Source organism: Astatotilapia calliptera, chromosome 3, assembly GCF_964374335.1.
Source record: "Astatotilapia calliptera chromosome 3, fAstCal68.1, whole genome shotgun sequence".
In the NCBI taxonomy this organism is placed as follows: Eukaryota; Metazoa; Chordata; class Actinopteri; order Cichliformes; family Cichlidae; genus Astatotilapia; species Astatotilapia calliptera.
In genome coordinates, this window is record NC_137424.1 from 68,944,512 (window position 1) to 68,969,349 (window position 24,838).

General features: G+C 39.9%; 1 protein-coding gene across 1 annotated transcript; it reads left to right on the forward strand.

Annotated features, from left to right (window-relative positions):
• Positions 1-550: 550 nt before the first annotated feature.
• On the forward strand, positions 551-21,961 carry LOC113018078 (uncharacterized). Its single transcript, XM_080298902.1, has 15 exons — positions 551-881; positions 3,162-3,299; positions 3,384-3,485; positions 3,838-3,987; positions 4,083-4,196; positions 6,106-6,184; positions 6,347-6,551; positions 6,693-8,496; positions 10,337-10,510; positions 10,784-10,957; positions 11,237-11,410; positions 11,687-11,860; positions 12,510-12,683; positions 18,255-18,301; positions 18,474-21,961. Exons 2-15 carry the CDS (start codon positions 3,211-3,213, stop codon positions 19,001-19,003), a joined length of 3,990 nt encoding a protein of 1,329 aa, XP_080155028.1. The 5' UTR covers positions 551-881; positions 3,162-3,210; the 3' UTR covers positions 19,004-21,961.
• The last annotated feature ends 2,877 nt before the right edge of the window (positions 21,962-24,838 follow it).

Below are 24,838 nucleotides of genomic sequence, written 5' to 3' on the forward strand. Positions count from 1 at the left end.
GCAGCTTAAACACCCGGTGTCCTGGGTGTGTGCAGTCCCGTAGGATGCTGCGTGCCCTCTTGAGACAGCGAGTGCTGTACAGGTCCTTCAGGGAGGGAAGAGGATGTCCAATGATTTTTTGGGCCATGTTGATGACCCTCTGGAGTGCCTTTCTGTGTGCTGTGGTGCAGCTGGAGAACCACACACCGATGCAATATGTCAGCACACTTGTAAATAAAGTAAAATCATTTCTGCTGTTCAATACCTAAGACATTTCAACAGATGGTGCTAAAATGTCCCAAATGGCAAAATGCCTGGCTATTTCATTAAATTATTGTTATTCATTAAAAGTGATGTCAATTTCCACTGTTTCCCTTCAGCAGCATCAATATTTGCACAGAGAATGTTCATATGTTGATTCCTGGATTTCTGGACTTAAATGTGAAGCGAATCATATTTTGAAAGTGGTTTAAAAAAAAATAAACAAAACCAAAAATAAATTAGATGAGGAAAAAATCAAGATACTCAAATATCCCAGCCTCAGTAACTTTGACACAATAATATCTGCTGTAATATTTACACCTCTGATGAACTCCCACAAGTGTTAACTTTATTTTGATACCAAGATTGTTTACACAGAGTTCGTAATTGCAGAGAAATACTCATTTTGGACATGTGACTTTCGAGCAGGAAGCTCAGAAAGCCCCTTGGTGCTTAACATGTTTTAAACTCCGCCTGAGCAGTCAGACGGCATATTTGTAAATCAGTACATGAAGGTGTGGCACTCTCACAGTGTTCAGGTGTTATGTTACGCCTCCTTCCAGGGAGCAGCTCAACTGTGTGTCCGTGTCCGTGTCCAGGTGTGGAGTGGAGCTTGTTGTCCGCGTGTGTTTGAAGAAACTGTAAGTTTGCTTTGGTTCCTTCTTTAATACTTTGACTGTTTTTTTCTGCTCTGTGATGTTTGGACCTGATGTTCAGCTATTATATCAAGACAAACTTTAGATCACTCTTGTGTTTGAAGACAAATCCACATGATTATAGATTATTGATTGGCCGGAATCAAACAGTTTGATGTACATTCATTCATGTGACAGTTTCAGCTGCTGCTTACAAATCTGATAACATGGAGAATTTGGTCCCACACTGACGGCACAGACGAGGAAGATGCTTGTCTTCTAAATCACATGACCACTACTATTTACAGTAAAACTGATGTGATCAGTTTAGCTGCAGGGCAGGTGTGACACAACTATGCTGCAAAGCCTCATTGTTCAGGAGTGAGTCAGTATGAGAGAGAAAATGATGCGTTTGTTCATTAGGGCAGAGTTTTGAGAAGCTGCAGTTAAAATAAAGAAGATTTGTTTTCATTAAACTGACATTTTTTGTGCTTCAGCTGGAGACACTTTTGTTTTGAAAGTGTTTGGAGTATTTGCTGTTTCTGAAACATCAGCTGGAGTAAATATGATCAGGAATGCTTCTATCCTCCCTTGTCTCTTATTTACATCCTCTGTTTGTGGAAATCTCCCTCCTCTCCTTCCCGCCCCTTTTTCCTTCAGAAGTGAAGCGCTGATTTGTTCAAGATAGCAGCTCATTTCTTTTTAAATACAACATACAGCAAATTTGGTCATCAACCAAGCACAATGTGTAAGTTCTACCTCGTGGTACTTTATGTAGCGGTGATATCTGCAGTAAGCAGGACTGAGCCTAAAGGGGGCATGGGGTGTTCTTGACTATATTTATTTCAAGTGTTTAGTTACATTATTTTTAGGGCTGTCAAAGTTCATGCATTAACACAGATTAATACTTCATCATGATTAATGCAATTAAAATTTAAAATGCAATTAACCCATCTGGAGCACAAAATGGACAAACTGCAGAAACGTGGTGACATTTCAGGGATTTTGAGTCATTCTGTGCTCCAAATGGACTAATTGCATTTAAATTTTCAGTTCAGTTTGGTTGCTCACAGGAGCAAGAGCTTTCCTTATAAAACGCTGCTGTTGGGTCTGCGTTTCCACAGGCCCCGCTAGTTTAGAAACGTATTCTCGTTAACGACAGAAACAAGATGAACATCTTTTACTTGCTAGCAAGGCAAAGCTGGTCAGAACCCAAGCTCTTGGAGCTGAACGCTCCTCACTTGTCTCCTAATAAACTTCATCTAAGTAGCCTTCCTCACAGCCTTTTATTTCCATGACACAGTTTACACAACAGTTACATTTAATGTTTCTTCCGGCAGTAAATATAAACAACGATAGTATTCAGGAAGAAAAAATATTACATATATTTTTTCATTATAACTCTGGTTTTACATGGCCACATTTTACACAACTTAAAAACTGGTATATAGTTTACAGTCCACACTTTTTCTGTCAAATTTTCCGTCTGTCCTGCTCACATCTCCAATGGTTGTCATTAGCGTGTCTTTGCTAGCTTTGCTAGCTACAACACCAGTGTCGGCACATGAGGACGCTGTAATAGCTCGTCAACGGTGTTGATTAGCTGCGGATATACAAATGTGAATTGCAGTCACCGGTCACTTACTGACTCACACTACAAAATAGCACAAAATGAATTGTTATGTATTTATTTTAATTTCAATTCAGGTTGGATTTTTTGTTGTTGTTGTGTGCAACGCAGATTTTCTGTGCACGTGTCAGCAGTGTGCGATTGTGCACGCGCACAGCTTAGAGGGAACATTGCTGCTAGGTATTCCCAGCACACCCTCACTACACTACACTGATCAACATATTCACTTTACATTCACTGTGCCTTACAAAAACTTGGATACAGCATACGAAAAGCTTGAATCTTTGCCTTTTGCACCCTAACTGTGAAAGTTAAAAAATCTATTTGTTATGTATCATCCACCCGGCTCATGCTCAGTTTTTAATCTGATTTAGTGGTGAGTTCAGAATAATCTTACTAGGTGATGTTAACATCCATGTAGATGCTAGAAATGACAGCCTAAACACTGCAATTAAGTTATTATTGAAATCAATTGACTTCTGCCAAAATAAGTGCACCCACCAAATTTTAATTTAACTGTGAGTTTTACACCTGATGCCTTTCCTTAAACTAAATCCTAAGGTGAGTTTCCAAACATATCAAATGAGTACTACACAGTGGAGACACCTGATCCTGACAGTCGATGTGCACATGAATGATTTGTATTTTCTCTGCAGGTGAAGGTAGAAAGTGTGTGTGAGCTGATGTGGATGTGAATTCAGCAGCATGGATCAGTGTGAGGACAGAGAGGAGGGAGTCCCTCCCTCTGAAACTACTCTGTGTGGGGAACATGAGAGTCAGACCAAAGCTCAGAGGTGAGATGACCATCTCTAACTGTCCATGACTTTTCTCCATGTCACAGCTCAGCACTCACATCACTGCTCCATCATTATCCACAGGAACCAACCTGGACCTCCACCCAGCTGTGTGTCCTTAAAGAGTGACCGGTCTCATGAACGTTTCATTAATTTTAAAGACCAGCAGGCGTCTGCTGCAGAGAGGTGAGCTATTAGTGACATGAACTCCTTGATGTCAGTTTGGTGTCTGATTTGATGTTGTTTCCTGGCCTCTAAACTGCATCTCAAAGAAGGTCACTGAGTGAGGAATTCCTTTATTCTATAAAAAATGTCCAACATGTACTGCTGCTCATTGGACCATCAATAGTCCTGCACAGTGTAAATTACTGTGTTTACCTCAGGGTGGCGCTCTGTTTTTACCTTACCGTCACTAGTTTAGTTTCCTTCTGCTCATGGTCAGCCTGCAAATCAGTTTCTCTTTGGCATGATGAGGGTATTCTAAGTCTTCATCAGCTTCTATGACTGCAAATGAAAAACACTTTTTCTTCACTCACAGGATCAATGGTAGACCTGAATCTGGACCTGGACCTGGACCTGAACCTGAACCTGAATCTGGACCTGGACCTGAACCTGAATCTGGACCGGCACACACTGTGTTGAATCATGTCATTAATAGATTTCAACAAAAACAGTCATCAAGAAAGATGTAACTTAAAGTCACTATTATAATGTCTAAAATTCTGTCAGCGTTTTATTTTATGTGATGAGTCCTTGATTAAAGATTTGTGCTTCAATTGTCAGGATCCTTCAGAAACTCAAAACTGAACCTGAACCCAGCTGTGTGTCTTTAGCAAGTGACCGGTCTAAAAGTCAACCCATTAATTTTAAACTCCAGCAGGAATCTTCTGCAGAGAGGTGAGTTGTTAGTAACATGAACTCTTTGAGAACAGATTAAACTGCTTGATGTTGTTGGATATAAACTGCAGTGATAACATGTCATTCCCTCAATCCCAATTAAACTGTCTCTTAAAAACAAGCCTTTGGTTTCTAAGCTATTGAACTTCAGCAAACAGGAAATAATGCTCGTGCTTATGTTTTCTTCCATCAGTCATATTGTGCTGTATGTTGTAGGACGTTAGAGGAGGTAAGACTAACTTTGCTGCACAGATTTCACTTTTACTCATAAAACTCAGAGCATCATAATGACTCAAACACTGGCTATTATTTTAACTTCTAAAAAGTAAAGTCATTCTCCACTTTTTGCCACGTTTCGGAAAATCCATCAAATAAAAATCAAACTGTAATCAAATCAAATCACTTTTATTGTCACATCACATGTGCAGGTACATTGGTACAGTGTACATGTGGGTGAAATTCTTGTGTGCGAGCTTCACAAGCAACAGAGTTGTGCAAAAATACAATAACGTAAAACAAGAAAAATATAAGAATCGCTAAATCTGTGTGTGTGTGTGTGTGTGTGTGTGTGTATACATATTTTACAAATTAAATAGAGTAAACAATAAATAAAATATATAAAAATATACAGAGTTGGTTGAGACATGTGCAAAATCTGCTAAAAAAAGGTAAAGTTTTCTCTCTTTGTTTGTGCCTTTTGAAGATCAGTTCATCTTCTGCTCACTGAACTGTTGACAGAAAGAGAAATTTGAAGCTTTTTGTTCTAAATGTTTGGAGACTTCCAGCATCCATCTGTCCACACAGGCTGTGCTGTTTAACTTGCTGAGTTACGGTAGCTGGTGGCTGCTGCAGAGTCCACTGCAGATAAACAGCTTAAAGTTAGACAAACTTTTAAGGTGGGCAGGAAACTGAGAAAGCTCTAGAGTAAGATGGCCGACGTGTCAAACTGCTGTCAAGGGCAGCATGTGGTAGTAATGACGACCTGTGTAAAGCTGCTTTGTGTATGTGAGCTTTGGATAAATGCAATTGGGGGTTTTAATGTTGTGCATTCAGATCAGAGTCATGTTCAGTTGTTGACCCTTGTAGCTCTAAATGAGGCTAGCCAGCAGCTAATGTAGCTCATGCTCAGTGTTGTTGTTTGAGACTGTAACTGTGCAGCTCGGCTTTTGCAGCCTGTGGGGTTTGTGGTACTTGAAGGGTTCAGTTGTACTAATTGTGTTTGATTTTTGTGCCAGTTTTGATTTCTAGTTGGAGTTGTTAGCTGTAGTCATTTTGAGGGCTTCCTGCTACAACTGCAGCTCCCCATTATTCAGTGTGACACAGTTTCATACTGACCTTAGATGCAACACTGCTGCATCCTTGAGGCTCATTTACAATCAGCAAATGTCTGATCAGGAGGAAATGAGGGTGTGGATAAGGCATTTACAAGCACTGGGAAGTTTTTCTAATCTTTATGAAGAAAGACTGAACTAGAGTTGGTTGAATTTCAGATGCTACATAATGTTCAGATTTCTATCAGACTACTGGTTGGGAGTTCTCCAACATGTAAGATGATACAGCTTAAAATGTGATCAGTGTTATCGGTGTTAAGGAATAAAGATTTTGGAGTTTTTTTTCAATACTAAACAGAACATACTGTCATTAATCACGATATGAATGGTAGGACACTTGAATATGATTTGTATATTTGATTTTTTTGTTCATCATCTTATTGGGAAACTCATACAAGTACAAATGCAAATAAGGCCCTGTGCAGAAATGACTATGCCCACATCTTTCACCCACAAATTCCAACAACCAACAGATGATCTAATTCATGTCAAGATGTGTGTGTTTTTTGTTTGTTTGTTTGTTTGATTTTATGGTGAAGGCTTTTTTTGTGGATTAAATCTTCATGGCTCCTCCACAGAGTGGACCAGGAGAGCTCAGAGGTTCCCAGTGGTCAGCCTACCCAGCAGCATCAAACACACCTGGACTCCATATTTATGGTCTGTACATGTACAACAACTACCTTTACATCTACTCTGTTCACAGTCATCTCCATGCTGCTCTTTGTAGACCAGTGGATTGCCAGTGTGTCCAACACAGATTTGATGTGTGGCTCCATGATTTCAGTCTGATTAGGTCATTCATAAAGTATTCTGTTCCAGCTGTTGGAGGACAACATCATCACTTTTGTGAAGAACGAGCTGCAGAAGATCCAGAAGGTTCTGAGTCCAGATTACCCAGAATGCTTAGAGAGTAAGAGGGAGGATGATGAGCAGAGGAGGAGCAGCAGAGAGGCATTTGTGAAGATCACAGTGGACTTCCTGAGGAGAATGAAGCAGGAGGACCTGGCTGACCGTCTGCAGAGAAGTAAAATGATTTCTCTAAAGATTTAAGCTGCTGGTTATAACATTAACTAAAATTTCAAGAGATGAACCAACATGTATTTAAAAAGACCACATTCTGATATGGACTATGTAAAAGATGAACTGATATTCTTTCTTTATTCAGAAAGCCTTGCTGAAGTTTGTCATCGTAAACTTAAATCTGAGCTGAAGAAGAAGTTCGAGTGTGTGTTTGAGGGGATCGCTAAAGCAGGAAACCCAACCCTTCTGAATCAGATCTACACAGAGCTCTACATCACAGAGGGAGGGACTGCAGAGGTCAATGATGAACATGAGGTCAGACAGATTGAAAAAGCATCCAGGAAACCAGACAGACCAGAAAGAACAATCAGACAGGAAGACATCTTTAAAGCCTCACTTGAAAAAGATGAACCAATCAGAACAGTGCTGACAAAGGGAGTGGCTGGCATTGGGAAAACAGTCTTAACACAGAAATACACCCTCGATTGGGCTGAAGACAAAGCCAACAAGGACATCCGGTTTATATTTCCATTAACTTTCAGAGAGCTGAATGCGCTGAAAGAGGAAACGTTCAGCTTGGTGGAACTTGTTCATCACTTCTTTACTGAAACCAAAGAAGCAGGAATCTGCAGATTTGAAGACTTCCAGGTTGTGTTCATCTTTGATGGTCTGGATGAGTGTCGACTTCCTCTGGACTTCCACAAAACTATAATCTTGACTGACCCTAGAAAGTCCAGCTCAGTGGATGTGCTGCTGATAAATCTCATCAGGGGGAAACTGCTTCCATCTGCTCACCTCTGGATAACCACACGACCTGCAGCAGCCAATCAGATCCCTCCACAGTGTGTTGACATTGTGACTGAGGTCAGAGGGTTCACTGACCCACAGAAGGAGGAGTACTTCAGGAAGAGATTCAGAGATGAGGAGCAGGCCAGCAGGATCATCTCCCACATCAAGACATCACGAAGCCTCCACATCATGTGTCACATCCCAGTCTTCTGCTGGATCACTGCTACAGTTCTGGAGGATGTGCTGAAAACCAGAGAGGGAGGACAGCTGCCCAAGACCCTGACTGATATGTACATCCACTTCTTGGTGGTTCAGGCCAAAGTGAAGAAGGTCAAGTATGATGGAGGGGCTGAGAGAGATTCACACTGGAGTCCAGAGAGCAGGAAGATGATTGAGTCTCTGGGGAAACTTGCTTTTGATCAGCTGCATAAAGGAAACCTGATCTTCTATGAATCAGACCTGACAGACTGTGGCATCGATATCAGAGCAACCTCAGTGTACTCAGGAATGTTCACACAGATCTTTAAAGAGGAGAAAGGACTGTACCAGGACAAGGTGTACTGCTTCATCCATCTGAGTGTTCAGGAGTTTCTGGCTGCTCTTCATGTCCATCTGACCTTCATCAACTCTGGCATCAATCTGCTGGAAGAACAACAAACAACCTCCAAGAAGTCTAATTTATTTGGAAAAAAAAGAAATTTTAAATCTTTCTACCGGAGTGCTGTGGACAAGGCCTTACAGAGCCAACATGGACAGCTGGACTTGTTCCTCCGCTTCCTCCTGGGTCTTTGTCTTAAGACCAATCAGACTCTCCTACGGGGCCTGTTGCCAAAGACAGGAAGTAACTCACGGACCAATCAGAAAACACTCCTGTACATCAAGAAGAAGCTCAGCGAGAACCTGAGTGCAGATAAGAGTATCAATCTGCTCCACTGTCTGAATGAACTGAATGATCATTCTCTAGTGGAGGAGATCCAACAGTCCCTTAGTTCAGGAAGTCTCTCCACAGATGAACTGTCTCCTGCTCAGTGGTCAGCTCTGGTCTTCATCTTACTGTCATCAGAAAAAGATCTGGATGTGTTTGACCTGAAGAAATACTCTGCTTCAGAGGAGGCTCTTCTGAGGCTGCTGCCAGTGGTCAAAGCCTCCAACAAAGCTCTGTGAGTCATGTGGTTTGCTTTTTTTCCCTTCATCCCTTAAATTCAACTTGAAAAAAAAAATCATGTGCAACCTTAACCTTAAAAAAATGAAGTGAATGATTGTCAACAGTTGCAGACAAATTTTTGGTTTGTTTTTTTGTATATTTTTCACACTTAAATGTTTTGCGTCATTAAACGCATTGCAATATTAGACAAAAATTACTCAAGTAAATCCAAAATTCATTTTTTAAATTATGATGGCTTCTATTTCCTAATAAAATATATCAAAACTTTGTTGGCCCTGTATGCAAAAAGTAATCCAACATGCACTCTTGAAAACTGGCAATGGTGCTTTCACATTACTGTGGAGGAATTTTGAATTAATCTTCTTTGGAGAGTTTTTTTATTTTATTTAGCCATTAATTGTTTAAGGACACATCCAAAGAGAAAGTGAGGTAAGTGACAGAAGTGATGGAAAGTTAAGTGATAGAAAAGAAAATGCTGTAGGTTACATCAGATACCAGAGAGTTCGCGGGAAACAAAACAGAATTTTAGCTCAGAATTAAACACTCAAAGATTACATCAACTGATGCTTCACAGATAGTTATGAAGAAGGGTGAATGATGAAGAATTCCGTCAAGTCTCTAACTGAGAATGGAGAAAATGAAAAACAAATAAAAGAGACTGTCATAGATATCCAAACTGGTGGCTGGAGACCATGTCCTATTGCAGCAAAATACTGTAATTTCAAACAGGAACAGGTGAAGAGTCACAGGGAGCAGAAGGAACAGATTTCAGCATGAGGTGGTGCAGCGGGCTCAAGGGCCAGTACCAGGGAAGCTTAGGTCCAGGTGGAGGTAATCAGACTAATGAAATTTCCGCTTTTAGTGATGCCGGCAATTGGGCTGTGGAATATGGAGAGTGGGTTCAGTGGAAAACTGATCAGTCATGGAAAACGTCAGCTGGAAATATTGTGTGGAAGTTAAATAAACTGAAACGAAAGAGTCACCTGATCATTGTTTGAGGGCCAAGTCATTCACAGACAAACACACACAAGCCACTGTTCTATCGAAATTTTAAATGAATGTTCTCATATGTGGATATATGATATATGATATGATATATATGCCCTTGTAGAGCAAAATCAGGTAAAAAGATAATTCTTTGTTCTTACATTCATCAGGTCCCAATCAGCCCAAATAGCAAATAGAAATTAAAAATGCATGGCATCAAAGAGTTTGGGTCTTAGGAGGTTAACCAGCTTAAAAAACTACTACTGATGTAGATTGCCTAATAGGAAGACAAATATCATTCCAAAGCTTTGAGGCCACAATCGAGAATGTTTGGTCTCTTCTAAGATTCAGCCATGATTTAGGAACTGAGAGCAACAGCTGCTCAGCTGACCAGAGTAAACGAGGGGGGACATAGTGCTTCAGCAGATCGGACAAATATACAGACTCCAGACCAATTAAGGATTTAAAAAACAGTAAAAGGATTTTAAAATAGATTCTAAATTCAGTTGGAAGCCAGTCTAAGGAGGCCAGAACAAGACAAATGTATACAAATGTATGCTAACGGTTTCAGATTTTTATTTGCTTAAAATTTTGAAAACCATGTATCATTTTTGTACCGCTTCACAATTATGTGCAACTTTGTGTTGGTCTATAACAGAAAATCTTGATAAAAAAGATATAAGTTTGTGGTTGTAATTTGAGAGCGTTACATTGGTTTCATCTGAGCAATTTTTCTATTTGTTCCCGACTTAACTATGAATTGTACTGCATAATAGATTTTGTTTTTGTTATTTAGGTTATACATTAAAATTGTTTGAAGTTGTTTTTTTTAACTGTTTGTTTTCCAGGTTTAGTGAATGTTTCCTCTCAGAGAGAAGCTGTGAAGCTCTGTCCTCAGTCCTCAGCTCCCAGTCGTCTAGTTTGAGAGAGCTGGATGCAAGCAACAACAACCTGCAGGATTCGGGGGTGAAGCTTCTGTCTGTTGGACTACAGAGTCCACACTGTACACTGGAAACTCTGAGGTCAGATAAAAGGATAGTTATTTTTCATCAAATTATAATGAAACAATTAAAACTCAGCTAATAAAGGTCAAATTAATCTACTTGGTTTTGTAATTCAGTAATTTGTATTATTTGTCTTTCAAGTAAATTGCCAAATTTCTAATGTGTAAAATTAGATGATCGCAATTCTTGCTGCCTCTGAAATGACAATGAATATGGCTAAATGTACTAATTTTTTCACTGAACTATTGGTACATTTTGCATCCAGTCTTTTTGTTTTCTTTATTTTTCAAGACTGGGTGGCTGTTCCCTCTCAGAGAAAAGCTGTGAATATCTGTCCTCGGTTCTTAGCTCTCCGTTCTCTAGCATGAGAGTGCTGGACCTGAATAACAACAACCTCCAGGATTTAGGAGTGAAGCTTCTGTTAGCTGCATTGCTAAATCCAAGTTGTATGCTGCAAACTCTGAGGTCAGATCAAATAATGTTTTATTTTTCATCAAATTATATAATTTCCTGTTTTATAAAAAGCACAGCAAATAATGGTCACCATCAGCAATCCGTTGGTGTAGTTTTGTATTTTTCACAAGTTCTAAATACTAAATTAACACATTTCTGTGTTTAAAATAAAGAAGTAATAATTCAAGCCTGTCCTGAAATAATAGTAACTATTATCAAATCTAATAAGTCATCATTGCACCATCAATACACTTTAATTTCATTGTTTTTGTTTTTGTGTTCCTTTTTTAGACTGAGTGCCTGTAACCTCTCAGAGAGAAGCTGTGAAGCTCTGTCCTCAGTCCTCAGCTCCCAGTCATCTAGTTTGAGAGAGCTGGATGCAAACAACAACAACCTGCAGGATTCAGGAGTGATGCTTCTTTCTGTTGGACTACAGAGTCCACATTGTGCACTGGAAACTTTGAGGTCAAATCAAGGACTGTTTATTTTTTATCAAATGAAATTATTATTATTATTTTTTTTAAAATCATAGTTACTAATGATCGGTTTCATCATTTGTATTTTATTATTTGTCTTTATTTATTAATTACATTAAATTGCCACAGTTCTGATGTGTTTGAAATAAAGGAATAACAATTCCAGCTAGATATGAAAGATTATTATTATTATAAAACTCCCAACTCCTTAGTACTCTATCAATTCACTTTAACCCATTTTTGGTCTTTTGCTCTTTATTTCTAGACTGATTGGCTGTAACCTCACAAAGAAAAGCTGTGAAAGTCTGTCTTCAATTCTTAGCTCCCAGCCCTGCAGTCTAAGAGTGCTGGATCTGAGTGATAACAACCTACATGACTCAGGAGTGAATGTTCTGTCTGCTGGAGTGAAAAGTCCATACTGTAAACTAGAAACTCTCAGGTCAGGATTAAATCACTTCCACTCAGTATTGCATTACCAAATGAATTACTAACGCTTATAGAATTGTCAGATATTTTAGTTTCCCTTTGTTAGAGTCTAATAAGACTCTGAACTGTCTGTAAAGCTTCACCAAGCCAAACAAAAACAGCAGTGTGCTCCAGCAGATGTGACTTTTTTTTTTGTTGCAAGCTGCCACATGTCAAGACATTCTATGAGCATTATGGATCCTTTAAAATGGTTAATGGCCTGCATTTGTATAGCACTTTTCTAGTCCCTAAGGACCCCAAAGCGCTTTACACTACATTCAGTCATTCACCCATTCACACACACATTCACACACTGGTGATGGCAAGCTACGTTGTAGCCACAGCCACCCTGGGGCACACTGGCAGAGGCGAGGCTGCCGGACACTGGCACCACCGGGCCCTCTGACCACCACCAGTAGGCAAACATGGGGTTAGTATCTTGCCCATGGATACTTGGCATGCAGCCAGGAGGCAGCCTGGGATCAAACCACCGACCTTCTGATTAGTGGCTGACCTGCTCTGCCACCTGAGCTACAGCCACCACCATTTAGTTTTAGTCTTCATCTTTCACATCCTTCCCTCCTATGAAGTGTTCAAAGATAGATTGTTTTGTGTGTCTGCAGTCTGTCAGGCTGCCTGATCACAGAGGAAGGCTGTACTTCTCTGGCCACAGCTCTGAGCTCCAACCCCTCCTATCTGAGAGAGCTGGACCTGAGCTACAATCATCCAGGAAACTCCGAAATGAAGCTCTTTTCGGCTGGACGGAAGGCTCCACGCTGGAGACTGGACACTCTGAGGTATTGAGAGAATGTCTGATAGAGGTGGAAGAGCTGGAAACATTTCCTGTGTCCTTCACTCTTTGTTTGTTTTCATATGGATGTGACATGAATAATAACACTGAAGAAAAATTTTCAGGAACAGAAACACTAATCTATCTGAATGATTAAGATATTAATGTAGGGGAGTTTACAAGGAGACATTTTTCACCAACAATAACTGTCTTTTGCTCTTCACATATTCACAATTTGCAGAGATATCTGCATGTTTATACTAGTTCAGTCATTTTTAAGAAAAATCGTCTTCTGTTCGACCTGATTCAAATTAGATTAATCTCCCTACAGAAGCATTTCTCTGATGAGGTCTGCCTAGCTTCGTAAAATGACTGGAAGCAGGGGAAGTTGTTTACCTAGCTTGACCAAAAGTTGAAAAATGAATCATTTGTAAAGTGTTAATAAAGCTAACTCTAGTTGAACCTAAAAAGAACAGGATAATGATAAGTGTTATTGTAAATTTAATTAAGATAATTAACTTGTTTGATGACCTTATGCAGGTTTATGAAACACAGAGTGAGTGAGATAAAGAGTGATGGTGGAGATGGACTACATACACAGGAGCCTGATTGTAAAATGCTCTGAATTAAATGCTGAGGATTTAAAAATTAATTCCAGGTGAGGAAGTGATGAAAAGAAGCCTTAAATAGCCAAAAGGAAAAACTACAAAATCGGGAAACACAAGGTGGGAACAATTCAATTCAATTTTATTTATATAGCGCCAAATCACAACAACAGTCACCTCAAGGTGCTTTGTATTGTAAGGTAGACACTACAATAATACAAAATACAAAACCCCAACAATCATATGACAAAGTGCTATGAGCAGCACTTTGGCGACAGTGGGAAAGAAAAACTCCCTTTTAACAGGAAGAAACCTCTGGCAGAGCCAGGCTCAGGGAGGGGCGGGGGCATCTGCTGCGACCGGTTGGGGTGAGAGAAGGAAAACAGGATAAAGACATGCTGTGGAAGAGAGACAGAGGTTAATAACAGATATGATTCAATGCAGAGAGGTCTATTAATACATAGTGAGTGAGAAAGGTGACTGGAAAGGAAAAACTCAATGCATCATGGGAATCCCCGGCAGCCTACATCTATTGCAGCATAACTAAGGGAGAATTCAGGGTCACCTGGTCCAGCCCTAACTATATGCTTTAGCAAAAAGGAAAGTTTTAAGCATAATCTTAAAAGTAGAGATAGTGTCTGTCTCCCAAATCCAAACTGGAAGCTGGTTCCACAGAAGAGGGGCCTGAAAAATGAAGGCCCTCCCTCCCATTCTACTTTTAAATACTCTAGGAACAACAAGTAGGCCTGCAGAGCGAGAGCGAAGTGCTCTAATAGGGTGATATGGTACTACAAGGACATTAAGATAAGATGGGGCCTGATTATTTAAGACCTTGTATGTGAGGAGCAGGATTTTGAATTCAATTCTGGATTTAACAGGAAGCCAATGAAGGGAAGCCAAAACAGGAGAAATATGCTCTCTCTTTCTAGTCCCTGTCAGGACTCTTGCTGCAGCATTTTGGATTAGTTGAAGGCTTTTCAGCGAGTTTTTTGGACATCCTGATAATAATGAATTACAGTCGTCCAGCCTGGAAGTAATAAATGCATGAACTAGTTTTTCAGCGTCACTCTGAGACAGGATAATTCTAACTTTAGAGATGTTGCGCAAATGGAAGAAAGCAGTCTTACATATTTGTTTAATATGTGCGTTGAAGGACATGTCCTGGTCAAAAATAACTCCAAGGTTCCTCACAGCGTTACTGGAGGCCAAGGTAATGCCATCCAGAGTAAGAATCTGGTTAGATACCATATTTCTAAGATTTTCAGGGCCGAGTACAATAACCTCAGTTTTATCTGAATTAAGAAGCAGAAAGTTAGCGGCCATCCAGGTCTTTATGTCTTTAAGACATTCCTGCAGTTTAACTAATTAACCATGTGCACGAGAAAATGCTAACTTCCTGCTTTGAGACCAGATGTGGGGTTGTACATTTCCGGTAGCTTTACTTTGCGGTCTATCGCTACTCCGAAGATATACTCCAAAATCATGTCCAAAACTTGAAAACGGAAAGATCGCGTTAAGTTACAAAGAGGAGAAGGTGGGAACACTCACCACTGTTGTGTCATAAAAAAAAATCTAATGATCAATTTTGAGTTTAAAGAGTTTAGATCGATCAGTTGTTTACATCACTCAACACAAGCAGAACTGCATCACTGCAGCAGAAGACACATCATCCACATTCAGAAGCACATCTCTGTATAGTGACTGGTCTTATGATTTAAACAGGCAAATGTTCAGCATTCAAACTACAGGTGAAGAATAGTCAAACCAGATGTTTCCCCCGTTATGTCGAGATCAGCTAGTCAAGTACACACCTACACAGCATGTTAACAAACCGTGAAAAAAGCCACACAAAAAATGAATGATTGCTGGTAATGGTTTCTATACATTAGTATGTATGAAGGGTATGTTGTGACTTACCTTAAAAATTACAGCGGTCCTTCGCTATAACGCGGTTCACCTTTCACCTCGCTGTTTCACAGATTTTTTAGTGCAAGTTTGCATGCTTTTTTTTACGTCACATTGTGTCCTGCGTCCTGATCGCTGCAGACAATCTCCTCCGTGACGTCTCTCCTGTACAGTACAGAATCGCTGCATCGATCGCTAGTAGTGTGACTCTGAAGTGCAGTACTGTATATCCACGATGTCCACGAAATGTTTTGCACCGTCAAAAAATAAAATTGGCTACTTGATTTCACCTATCGCTGGTTATTGTTAGAACATAACACCCGCGATAAACGAGGGACAGCTGAGAAATATAACATTTGAATCCATTTTCTCTTTTGCTCTGAGGCGCAGGGAAAAATATCACAAGTCGATGAACATCATTTACAGATATATTGGGTAAATGCCCAAAACATCTATAGAAATGTAAATCGCCGCTTGATTCATTCACTTGCTTAACTTGTTTTGGACCGTAAACCAGTCGCGAATAGGACACCGGAAACAAAGCTCCCCACAGGAGTTTCCGCACCGGAAGTAGCATATGCTAACGTGCACATAGTCAATTGGTGTGTGTTATCTGGCTTCATAGATAGATAAAGCTGGGTGTCATCTGCATAGCAGTGAAAATTTATGCAATGTCTTCTAATGATGCTGCCTAAGGGAAGCATGTATAATGTAAACAGAATTGGTCCTAGCACTGAACCCTGTGGAACTCCATAAATAACCTCAGTGTGTGAAGAGGACTCTCCATTTACATGTACAAATTGGAGTCTATTAGATAGATCTGATACATTACAGTACCTGTAATGCGTACAGCATGTTCTAATCGCTCTAATAGGATATTATGGTCAACAGTATCGAATGCTGCACTGAGGTTTAGCAGGACAAGCACAGAGATGAGTCCACTGTCAGAGGCCATAAGAAAATCATTTGTAACCTTCACTAAAGCTGTTTCTGTGCTGTGATGAGCTCTGAAACCTGACTGAAACTCTTCAAATAAACCATTCCTCTGCAGATGATCTGTTAGCTGTTTGACAACTACTCTTTCAAGGATTTTTGATATGAAAGGAAAGTTGGAGATTGGCCTATAATTAGCTAAGACTGCTGGGTCTAGAGATGACTTTTTAAGTAAAGGTTTAACTACAGCCGATTATTAGAGATTGCGCGTATATAAAACATGTCCCCGGCTCCGAACCATAGTACAGGGACCTCTGGGTAATATATAGGGTTCCGTGTCAGGGTCGTAGCCATAAAAACTAGCTTTACTGTGTTGTCTAGAGAGAGTCGTTGAAAGGCTGCTCCAGTGGAACTTGTTGTTTCGGAGGAAAACACGAACACAGTGTACAGTCGAGTCTTAATAGCTTACTTACGACTGGGCTCGTCAGGCACTCTTTTTGGCTGCAGTGGTTATTATTATTTTTACATGCTTCATACATTCTATGCTATGCTATGTAGTGTTAATTATAATTTTTGAATAATAATTAAAAAAAATATTTCATCACATCATTATGTGGGCTGCAAGTAGAGGTGACATGGACGTTGTTTGGGTTTCCACTAGAGCAGGGCGATATGACCAAAAATATTTATCACGATATACATTTGAAAATTTGCAATAACGATATAACTGACGATATAGTTGATGCTAGACAAAATACTTTACAACTCCACAACTTTATTATTGCAAAAAACCCCATCAATGTATTTTCACTTAAACAAGCAGCTGTTTTTTATGTGCATTAAAGTTATATAAAAAAATAACAGTGCAAATGAAAATTCCTTGCTGACAGTTTAACTACAAGGCATTTCCAGTGGAAATTGGCCGACATATCCTCAGCATAACCATGTATAATATCCACAAAACTTAAAAAGAGGTTACACACACACAATACAGTAATATTATGTTGAAGCACAGTACGTATCACTCCGCGAGGCTCCTGCCTACGATTGCTGTAATGCTCTGACAATCCATCAAGCGGTGCGAGTTCGTAGCTTAGCAAAGTCGCACTAAAATATTTGACAGATTTTCGAGCGCCATGTATGACATAAAATCGTTTCGAGGTCAGTAAACACAACCAGAATTCATACATAAGGCACACGGGATTATAAGGGGCTCTGTCGATTTTCAGAAAAATCAAGGGATTGATTTTAAGTGTGCCATATTTTCCTAAAAACACGGTAATAACAACGGCCCGCTAGTGTAACATATGTGTTAAATACTTGTGAATTTCACCCAAAACACATTTTTTTTGGATTAAATATGTCATTTTTGCATCTCGGTCTCCTACCTGTGTGATCTGAGTCTGTGTGCGTTCGTGTGTGTGCGCGCTGCGTGGTGACGTAGGCGCGTGCATTTGTGCCCCGGTCACAGCTCCTTTCAGCATGGCCGGGGGAGAGGTGTACTGGCAGGCGCGTGACACACACAGATCAGACACATATTTCTGTGTTGCAGATGTGCAGTAAAGAGCCAAAGACCCAGTACTGTCTCCTGCCTCTTACTTTCACGCCAGAACACAACGCAGCAACAACAGGTGTAACACTTGAACGGGTTACACTAGCATGCTCCACCAAAAATAGTGCTTTGTTGTGTATCTGACGGACGAAAGCCAAACCAGTTCCACACCACTGAAGTTGCAGCATTTTTACAAACCAATTCTGGTTCATCTGTTTCATTCAATGATCCGCTTTCGCTCTCCTAATTCTCTGTCGCCGCCATGCTTTTTCCGAAATGTGCGTATGAAAACAAAGGCATGCGCGTTTTACCCATATTCTGTCGCGATATTTCATTTTCTTATTGTTGCCCAACGTTATACCGCTATTACCGTGAATGGTATGATATGGCCCTGCCCTAGTTTCCACTGGCGTGGAATTACCAAAATTAGAGAGGGCATAGCCTAACATATGAAACAGGAAAAGACCACAGTGTTGAACTGCTCCTTTATCAGTGTCTAACAGTGTGTGTATGACAGCCATGTAATGTCCATGTGTTCATGCTGAAAGAGACTGTGCTGGTCTGACCCTCCTCCTCCTTTCAGGGTGGAGCCTGCTGGAGTCCGATGGTTGAGACCTGGTCTGAGGAAGTGTAAGTGTGTTTTTAATGTGATTCATGAAAACAAAGCAGCACACATTCAACCATCTTCAAATTGTCACATCACTCATTCACATCTCTGGTGTCAGGAGTCATCAAAGTGTCAATCAATGAACAGATGATGGATCAATAACTGCAGCTGGATTGTGTTTGTTCTCTCCATCAGATTTCTGTCAACTCACAATCGACACAAACACAGTACACACAAACCTCAAACTGTCTGACAACAACAGGAAGGTGACACATGCTGAGGAGGTTCAGTCATATCCTGATCATCCAGACAGATTTGATGTTTATGAACAGCTGCTGTGTAGAGATGGTCTGACTGGTCGCTCTTACTGGGAGGTCGAGTGGACAGGAGACGTTGAGATATCAGTGAGTTCCAGAAGAATCAGAAGGAAAGGAGACAGTACTGACTGTTTGTTTGGATGGAATGATCAGTCCTGGAGTCTCATCTGCTCTGATGATCGTCCTCGTTCTGTCAGGCAAAATAAGACAGAAAGATCCATCACCTCCTCGTCCTACTCTGTCTCTAACAGAGTAGCGGTGTATGTGGACTGTCCTGCTGGCACTCTATCCTTCTACAGAGTCTCCTCTGACACTCTGATCCACCTCCACACCTTCAACACCACATTCACTGAAACTCTCTATCCTGGGTTTTGGTTCAGATCTCCTGGTTCGTCAGTGTGTCTGTGATGAGGTGAGTGTAAAGAAAGTCCTCCTGTTGGAGAAACACTCTGACTGTTGAGTAGAAAAGAGCGTGTGCAAACAGCATGTAACTATTGCAGTGTTTAAAGTGTGTTAGATGGAGGAGTTTTAGAGGGTGATGGCCGTGGGCAAGAATGATTTCCTGTGTCGTTCAGTGGTGCTGGAGTGGGTGGGAGGTATTATCCAACATTGTCTTTATCTTGGACAACATCTGCCTCTCAGACACCACTATAAGGGAGTCCAGCGCGATCCCCACAACATTACTGGCCTCAATCTGCTGCCCCAGCATGTAACAGCATAGAGGATAGTACTGGCCACAACAGATAAAACAAGATAAGCGTTTGAGCAGTTATGATATCAGGGACAATCTAGACATGTGTGACAATACTGAACATGTCACACGACACACCTTAGATGTCATGTGATCCACTCTCAGTGCAGACTGAGAGTGGATCATTCATGGCTTCAACATGTTGAAATGAGCGTTGAAGAAACATTCAGTGAAGTAAAGTTTCCTTCATAGGATTCATGTGAGCATCAGATGAACTTTACAAAGAATCAGTGGATTTATCTTCTGTTTGAGAACAACTTTTAGCACTTAGAGCCACCTGCCCTGTAGGTGGCCTCAATGTGTTCCCACTGTAAAAAAACAAAGAAAAAACAACAACAACAAACAGAATGAAATGAATGAAATCACTTCAATCTGATGTTTAATGAAAACAGTTCAAAGTCAGCAGATCAAATGTTCAAACCGGAAATTTCTCTGATTGTTGAAAAGTTATTTTTTGATTTTTGATGCTAGCAACATGTTTCAGATATTTGGCTCAGGGCTAACAAAAGGCTGGATCCTCATTGGCCGACCTGCCCATGAACCCTTACTATAACCCAGACACTACCATATGCATGTTTGGATATTAACCCACATAGCAGACAGGTCTGGCCTGGATCTGGTGTCAAGCCAGCACTGCTGGCTGACTTCTGGCATGATAAGTGATATGTCATCCAGATATGGGCCAGGCCTGGTGTAGATAAACCGTTTATGTGATGGCATGTCACATCTGGCCCGATTGTGGTTTGGTTTATGTTGCCCAGCTTCATAGAAAACAGGTCTGGCCCAAATCCGGCATCAAGCTGGCACTTCTCACTGTCTGGTGTCATGGCAAAGTGTATGTCAACCAGATGTGGGCCAGGTCTGGCTATGATGGCACTAGTTATGTTCCTAATTTCCTATTTTAGTTAGAAGACCCAAATGCCATGTTGCAATACTACTTTGCTTTTTTGAGAAGATATTTATTACCAGATATAAACCAGAGTGAATCCTCTCACTGCTCGTGGTGTATCGTTGGTGTTTTGTGTATTTGATAGTGACAGAGATTGGAAATTTAATGAACTGCTTCTTCATCCATGCAGTCTGGCATAAAAGGTAGATTTCCATCTCTACAGGAACATTTTGACATAATCACTCCCAACAAAACTGTCAGTGATGTTACTACTTATGTTTTATATTTGCAATGCAATGTACTGTAATAATAAGGGATGATGAATAAGGAAATGTGTTTGGTGATAATCTATGACAGATGTATTAAATTTTACCTGGAGTGCAGTTTGTTACCTGCAGTTAAATGGCAGCACTTACAGCCTCTAGTATTTTTGAGTGTGATGCTTTAAACTTGGTACAGCTATGTTTTTAGGCCCTTTCTCCTATCATTCCTTGCCGGACCTCTTAAGTTCCACCAGGTTAATTGAGAGCATTAGTGCACAGCCACTGAATCTCAGTGAGATTTTACCTGGATAAATAAATGATTAATGATATATATATATAGATTTTTTTTTTTTAAAGGACATTCACAGATTGGTCTCAAAATCACTCCCTTGATATCTTTTGCAAGTCATTCAGTTCCCTTTTGACAAACCGTAGACAGGCTATCATGTGTCTTTTCCTGAGGTGTGGCTTCCATCTGACCACTCTGCCATACAGGCCTTGTTGGTGGAGAGCTTCAGAAATAGTTGTCCTTTCTCTCCATAGAGCAAGGCTGGAGCTCTGTCAGAGTGACCATTGGATTCTTGGTCACCTACACTCAGCTCATCTTCTACCATTGCTCACATTGGTTTGGCAGCCAGCTCTAGGAAGAATCCTTCCAGACTTCTTCTATTCACAGATGATGGCAACTGCTGTGCTCTCTGGGTCTTTCAGTGCTGCAGAAATTTCTTTACTCTTCCCCAGAATTTTTTCCTAGATACAGTTCTGTCTCAGCATTCTACATAATTAATACTGTAATTCCTTGGACTTCATGGCATGGTTTGTGCTCTGGCATGCACCGTCAACTATATGATCTTATCAAATCCTAAGTTATGAAAAATCATCACCAATCAAATGAATTTTCCACAGGTGGACTCTTATCAAGTTGGGAAAGATCTGAGAGATGATCAATAGATGCACCAAAACAGGATGCATGTGAGCTCAGTTTTTAGTGCCACAGCAAAGGCTTTACATACTCACCTGTGAACAGTTAAATGAATCCATTTTGTAATAAGGCTGTAACATGACAATATGTGGAACAAGTGAAGTGCTTTGAATACTTTCTGGATGCTCTGTGTTTTTTTGTTTATTATTTTTTTTATCACTTTTAAAACGTTTAAAATTGTTTTTTATATATGTGTTTGGTTAAAGTATAAGAATGTACAAGATTTGACAGATATTTGTCAGCAAAATTCAGTCTGTGACCAACAAAAAGACTAAAAAGAAAAGTACATGTACAGCAAACATATTAAATATGTGTTTATTATTTCCTCAACCTGCATTTTATAGTTATCTCTGTGTTGCAGCACCACTCTGTGGAACGATGATGAACTTCAGTTAAAGCTTACTTCAAATCTCAAAGGTTGATGTTGGACAGCAACAGACAATTAAATAATCAATAAAATATATTCATGTGTTTAAACTCAGACTTTTCCTATGGTCTAATCATATTTGACTCAGAGTTGTTGTTTTTTTGTTTGTTTTTTTAACTGTCACCATCAGCTCACAGTGAAGCAGATCAAAAGTAGATACAAGCACCAACATGTTTGCTTGTCCCACAAAATAAAAAAGCAAAACACACACACAAACCACGCTTTATTTATATTAATTAAGTGGATCAAAACACATCAAAAACATCACTCACCACAGGCCATAGTTATCAATGACTATAAAGTCATGTATGCACTGTCTTACCATGGAACTTGCAAATGAATCCAACCTTAACCACATAGAGGCAGTCCACCAAATCATCAAGCAATGTAACTGGCAATCCATAGACCTGGACAAGAAACTCTGGCTAGTTCTAAAACTGGATTGTGGCAAAGAAAAGCAGAATAAATGCAGTTTATGTCCTCGTCATGTAACCCACAACCTGATCTTTATCCTCTCAAGAATATTTGAGGGTGCCTCAGAGTTTGCCCAACCAGTCTTTAAGTGTTTTATGGAACTGAAGAAAGCATTTTACCGTGTCCATCGAGGTATCCCAACTGCTGTGGGAGTATGGTGTGTCTGGCCTGTTATTATTTTTTTGGCATTTGGTCCCAGTACAACTGTAGTGAGAACTTATTTCATACTGCCAGCAGTAAGTTTAATTTCCAGTGTGTATTGGACTCTATCAGGGCTTCTTCTTTTTTTTTTTTCCATTTGATTCACCTTTTATTGTTTATTTTATTTTCACTTGCTGAATACGAATGAATAAAGGTTTAACTACAGCTAGCTTGAAGGCCTGTGGTACATAGCCGATTATTAGAGATAGGTTGATCATATTTAAGATCGAAGAATTAATTAATGGCAGGACTTCTTTGAGCAGTTTTGTAGGAATGGGGTCTAAAAGACACGTTGATGGTTTGGAGGAAGTAATTATTGAAGTTAACTCAGAAAGATCAATTGGAGAAAAAGAGTCTAACTTAACATCAATGGTACTAAGAGTAGCTGTAGATAATATTACATCTGTGGGATGATTATTGGTAATTTTTTCTCTAATGATAAAAATTTTATTTGTGAAGAAGTTCATGAAGTCATTACTAGTTAACGTTAAAGGGATGGTTGGCTCAAAAGAGCTCTGACTTTTTGTCAGCCTGGCTACAGTGCTGAAGAGAAACCTGGGGTTGTTCTTATTTTCTTCAATCAGTGATGAATAGTAAGATGTTCTGGCTTTGCGGAGGGCTTTCTTATAAAGCAGCAAACTATTTCTCCAGGCTAAATGATGATCCTCTAGATTTGTGACATGCCATTTCCTCTCCAGATTACGAGTCATCTGCTTTAGGGTACGTGTTTGAGAATTATACCACGGAGTCAGGTACTTCTGATTAGAGACCTTAGTTTTCACAGGAGCTACAGTATCCAGAGTCGTACGTAGTGAGGAGGTGAAATTATTAACAAGATAATCGACCTCTGTTGGGGTAGCGTTCAGATAGCTACTCTGTGTTGGTACAGGGCATTGAAGATGATAACAGTGGGTGGATTATATTCTTAAACTTAGTTACAGTGCTTTCAGAAAGACATCTACTTTGATAAAGTCTACTCTCCACCGCTGTGTAATCAATTATTGTAAAATGATCAGACAGGAGAGGGTTTTCAGGAAACACTGTTAAGGCAAGGCAAGGCAAGTTTATTTGTATAGCACAATTCAACAACAAGGTGATTCAAAGTGCTTTACAGAGACATTAGAAACAAAAACAAATAAAAAGCACGATTTAAAATTGATTAAAACAAGCAAATAAACTAACTAACTAATTAACAAACAAACAAACAAAACAGTATATAAAATCAAAACAGATAAAATCAGAACAGTAGATAAAATCAGTAGTTAATGTAAGTTTTGAAATTTAAGCTTAAAAGTGTGGATTTGGTGCTTTATTCAAATGCAGCTGAGAACAGGTGAGTCTTCAACCTGGATTTAAATAAACTGAGTGTTTCAGCTGATCTGAGGCTTTCTGGGAGTTTGTTCCAGATATAAGGAGCATAAAAGCTGAATGCAGCTTCTCCGTGTCTGGTTCTAACTCTGGGAACTGATAAAAGACCGGATCAGATGACCTAAGGGATCTGGAAGGTTCATACTGGGTCAGGAGGTCACTGATGTATTTTGGTCCTAAACCATTCAGAGCTTTATAGACCAGCATCAGAACTTTAAAGTCTATCCTCTGACGGACAGGCAGCCAGTGTAAATACCTCAGAGCTGGACTGATGTGGTCCACTTTTTTGGTCTTAGTGAGGACTCGAGCAGCAGAGTTCTGAATGAGCTGTAGTTGTCTGACTGATTTTTTAGGTAGACCTGTAAAGATGCTGTTACAGTAATCAAGCCTACTAAAGATGAATGCATGGACTAGTTTTTCCAGGTGCTGTTGAGACATCAGATCTTTTATCCTTGAAATATTCTTGAGGTGATAGTAAGCTGACTTTGTTATTGTCTTAATGTGTTTTCCTAAGTTTAGGTCTGCATCCATCACTACACCCAAATTTCTCGCCTGGTTTGTGGTTTTTAGATGTATAGATTGAAGTTCTCTGGTGACCTGTAATCGTTTTTCTTTGGCGCCAAAGACTATTACCTCAGTTTTGTTTTTGTTTAGCTGGAGAAAATTGTGGCACAACCAGTCATTGATTTCCTCGATGCATTTACCAAGAGCCTGCACAGGGCCTTGGTCTCCTGGTGACATTGTGATATATATTTGTGTGTCATCTGCATAGCTGTGATAGTTTATTTTGTTGTTGTTTATGATCTGTGCCAGTGGGAGCATGTAAATGTTAAACAGAAGGGGTCCCAAGATGGAACCTTGGGGAACTCCACATGTGATACTTGTCTG

Coding starts and splice junctions, on each gene's coding strand:
- LOC113018078 (XM_080298902.1), top strand. CDS start 3,211: ATGGATCAGTGTGAGGACAGAGAGGAGGGAGTCCCTCCCTCTGAAACT. Junction 8,497..10,336: donor AAAGCCTCCAACAAAGCTCT/GTGAGTCATGTG, acceptor TTTGTTTTCCAG/GTTTAGTGAATGTTTCCTCT. Junction 11,411..11,686: donor TGTGCACTGGAAACTTTGAG/GTCAAATCAAGG, acceptor CTTTATTTCTAG/ACTGATTGGCTGTAACCTCA.